Source organism: Electrophorus electricus, chromosome 4, assembly GCF_013358815.1.
Source record: "Electrophorus electricus isolate fEleEle1 chromosome 4, fEleEle1.pri, whole genome shotgun sequence".
Classification (NCBI taxonomy): Eukaryota; Metazoa; Chordata; class Actinopteri; order Gymnotiformes; family Gymnotidae; genus Electrophorus; species Electrophorus electricus.
Genome location: NC_049538.1, coordinates 29969066 through 29972806, shown reverse-complemented (window position 1 = coordinate 29972806; position 3741 = coordinate 29969066). Strand labels below are relative to the sequence as shown.

General features: G+C 44.2%; 1 protein-coding gene across 1 annotated transcript; it reads right to left on the bottom strand.

The window, feature by feature from the left end:
* Positions 1-827: 827 nt before the first annotated feature.
* Positions 828-2436, bottom strand: foxl1 (forkhead box L1). Its single transcript, XM_027018012.2, has one exon. The coding sequence runs from the start codon at positions 2380-2382 to the stop codon at positions 1279-1281; it is 1104 nt and encodes a 367-aa protein (XP_026873813.2). The 5' UTR covers positions 2383-2436; the 3' UTR covers positions 828-1278.
* Between the last annotated feature and the right edge of the window lie 1305 nt (positions 2437-3741).

Here is a 3741-nt window from a genome sequence, read left to right as displayed (position 1 = left end):
CTGCTCAAATGTAGGCACGTTTATTTATTTCCACAAGCATTCCTGATCCGTGCTCTCCAAAGCGAGAATACAAGGGCTGTCAGCCGAGTCTCTCATAGTCGTGGCTATATATAGTGGCAGGGAATACAGCAAACGCCAACTTCCTCCACGTAAATGGTGTTAGACAGGAGATTCTCCTGTCAACTTCACTAATCCACCTTACATGTCCCATTTTTCACACAAACTCTATATGCTGTAAATATATATACTGTGAACTGTCTTACCCTCTAACTTGTATATTTATCCCTAAAGATACTATGTAAACACTGTCAAATGGGCTGTGTCAATGCCATGTTCTTTGTTTATTTATTCCATAGTCGACAGTGATGTCAGTGCGCCTTGTCCTGGCATTACTATAGTCTTTAATGTGTACTACATCATACCAAAGCAAATTCCTGGACCCAATATGTACTGGTGAATAAGAATGATTCTGAGTCAGATTTAGATCAAATATCACATTTAAGGCCCATTTCGGGGTTATCAATTTTTAGATCTAAACTGTGAACAAAGTGTCTTGTCAAATGTCTAGAAAGGCTGTAATTTAAAAAAGAAAAACAAATCATACATTGGGTTTTTGTGGAAGGCGCTGTATAAATCTAACCTATTATTATTCTAATTATTACATTAATTGCACACCATGCTAGGATGGGTGTTAAAATGTGTCTTTAAAGGGTATTTTAAAAATAAATAAATAAATAAAATAAACTCACAAGTCAAGAAAAGTTTTTGGCGGGGGGTGGGGGGTGGGGGGGGGGGTAACTGCTGCAGTCGTGCACTTCGGTGAAAAATGTTTTATTTGTACAATAGGCATGTTTATTGCATGCCATGATTATTCCTTTAACATTCAAACAATTATATTTTCCCCAAAATGTCCACAAGCGTTTCATCTATGAGGTACTTGAGAAGAAAGCGACAGCATTATACAACTTGTAATTCGTCTTGTATCCCTCTTACAAGCACAGAAAGGATCATAATAATAACCATAGTCCAAATAAACGTTTACATGTACACAGTAAGGGCTGATAATCGGCAGCGTAAGGACTGCTAGCCATATCTGAAGCTCCGCCAAGAAGAACAACAACAACAATAATAATAATACAATATCTTGATTGAATTAATTGAAATCTTATGGGTGATTTACAGTGGTAAAGGATTGTTGAACCCCATCCAGTTCTTACGGAAACTAGACTAAATATTACTCATTTGATACCTTCATCCCGTAGCAACATGTCCAGATATTCAGTAGAATAATTGTTCGCCAGTCTTCTCGCTAAGGTGAAACGCTTTTTCAGGGAGGACCAAGGACACGTACGAGCAGAGCGGGTGGCCCCTGGGATAAAGTGGTGGCGCGTGTGCGCCCAGCAGGAGCGACGACGCGAGCGCATGATCGCGCGCTCCCACGCGAGTCACCGCTGAGTCTGCACAGCTGCACCGTCTCTGGCACTGACCGACCCTCTTCGATAAAATACTATCAATGCTAAACTCTTTCGACCTGTCGGTTGTTTTTCTAGTGTTCATCTCTGGAGTCGCTCCGTCCGGTTTAACCTCATGGATCTGCTCGTGTCCAGCGAAGTCACCGTTACCTTGCGCGTCCGCGGGCCTCCTCCCCGCGATCGTCTCGCTCGCGCGCGACGTGTGCAGTTTCGAGTCCGTTCCCAGCGGTGTTGCGCGTGACCCCTCGCTCGGGGACCCGGGTCTCGCACCCGTCGGGTGCTTCTTCGTAGGGTTGGTGGATGACGTTCCGTGCACGGCCAAATGCGGAGTCGCACTCCGCCGTCCTCCGCGGACTTTGGGGTGTTCAGACGGATTCCCGTGCTCTTTCTCCTGTGACTGCTGATCGACCGTTTCCACCCCCCGGTTTCTTACGTGGCTCGCCTTGGCCTCCCCTGTGTCCTGTGGTCTGGGCTTTCGCTTCCTTCTCCTGTAGTTCCCGTTCTCGAACATGTCCAGGCATTTGGGGTCCAGCGTCCAGTAGCTGCCTTTCCCCGGACGCCCCTTCTCCCGGGGAACTTTGATGAAGCAGTCGTTCAGGGAGAGGTTGTGCCGGATCGAGTTCTGCCAGCCCTGTTTGTTGTCGTGGTAGAAGGGGAAACGGTCCATGATGAACTGATAGATGCCGCTCAGAGTGGCGCGGTTGTCCGGTGCGTTTTTGATGGCCATTGCGATAAGTGCGATGTAGCTAAAGGGCGGCTTCTGAGGAGCCTCCTGTCTTGCTGGGGCAAATCCCAGCGAGGGGATAATGCCTCCAACCTCGCCGCCATACACATAGATCAGTGACTTGGTCAAGGTGAGAGCCGAGGGACCCATACCAGGCTGCGGTGCCTGATTATGGTACAAGCTCATGATCGCCGAGTCCCGTTATTGCGGTGCCGGTTCAGCTTCAGAGTTTAAGCTCAGAGGTCCACTTCTGCAATGACAACGTGCACCACTGCGTCTCTCCTTCTGGGGTCTAAAATGTTAAATAATTGTTGTACGTTTGCTGTTTTATGTTGACTTAGCACTGGAAAATAAATTGTCTATGATAAACACGCGCTGTGTTCTCAGCCCACCCACATTAATTAAAATTTCATTGCCGAAAGCCCCAGTTGTCTCTCCCCTCGTCCCCTGCCGACCAGCCAATGGGGCGCTTGGTTATTCCCTCATTTGTTTATAGAATTAGTCTGTTGATAAGTCTGCCCACCCAAGTTGAATCAAGCTGTGTTTATTTGGAAAAATTTCCGGGCACCCAATACATAAACGCACTGATCTGATGTTTGAAATATCACGTCCACCCTTGACGCTGAAGTTGCTCTCACAGAGAGAACAAGCAAACACGACAGAACTCTTTCTGGGAGCTTCTTTGGGTTAGTAGAAAAGAAAACAAAGTATTTAAAGATAAATAACTCAAACAATTTCGTTTAAACTTTGTCAAAAGCCAAGCTTCTGAAATCCTAAATATTTCACTAATACTCAAGCCCAAGCTTTTCACAAGATAATTTACTTATTTGTTGCCTCCTTTGATTTCATCTTAGCTATTTTTGTTTTAAAAAGATTTAATGATAAAATGGAAAAGAAGACAGTCACAGAAAAAAACACTGTAGACTAACATCTGGGTTTTAATATTTAAATAAATAGAGCAATTTGAGACCTTAATGTAATCTGGATACACATTTTATGAAGTATCACAGTTTCAGGAGTGTGGTCACCAAAAGTCTGACAGCAGCTATTTCCAAAAAAGGAAAATTTGGCGGAACATTGGGGTAAACCTTTTTTTTTTTTTTTTTTGCAGATGCGTGCATGATGCTTTATATTATGTATTTTCCTGTTTATAGGAGCGTGGGGGATTATAACAACTTTACAAGTGCACACAGCTGGTCTGTGATTACATTATGTGTTTAGAGGTTTTGGTGGATAAACTTCGAAGTTTTCCTGAGTTTGAATTTTCCCTCTAAAGATGGTGATTCATAAAGTTTTATCCAGAAATACTGGACCCAGCAGCAACACATCTCAGGGCGTCGGACCATGCAGGTTCCTCTCTTTGACAGCGATCTGCTATTTTTTTTTACAATTTATCCCACAAGCATAAGCAACAGGCAGTCGGTGACATGAGGGTTAGGCAAAGGTGAACTCAACAGCCCAGAGATTCACGGACTACAGTGTGGGTCCTTTCATTTACAGATAAACTGTTCATTTAGAACGGACACCATATCCTTGAATGTATTT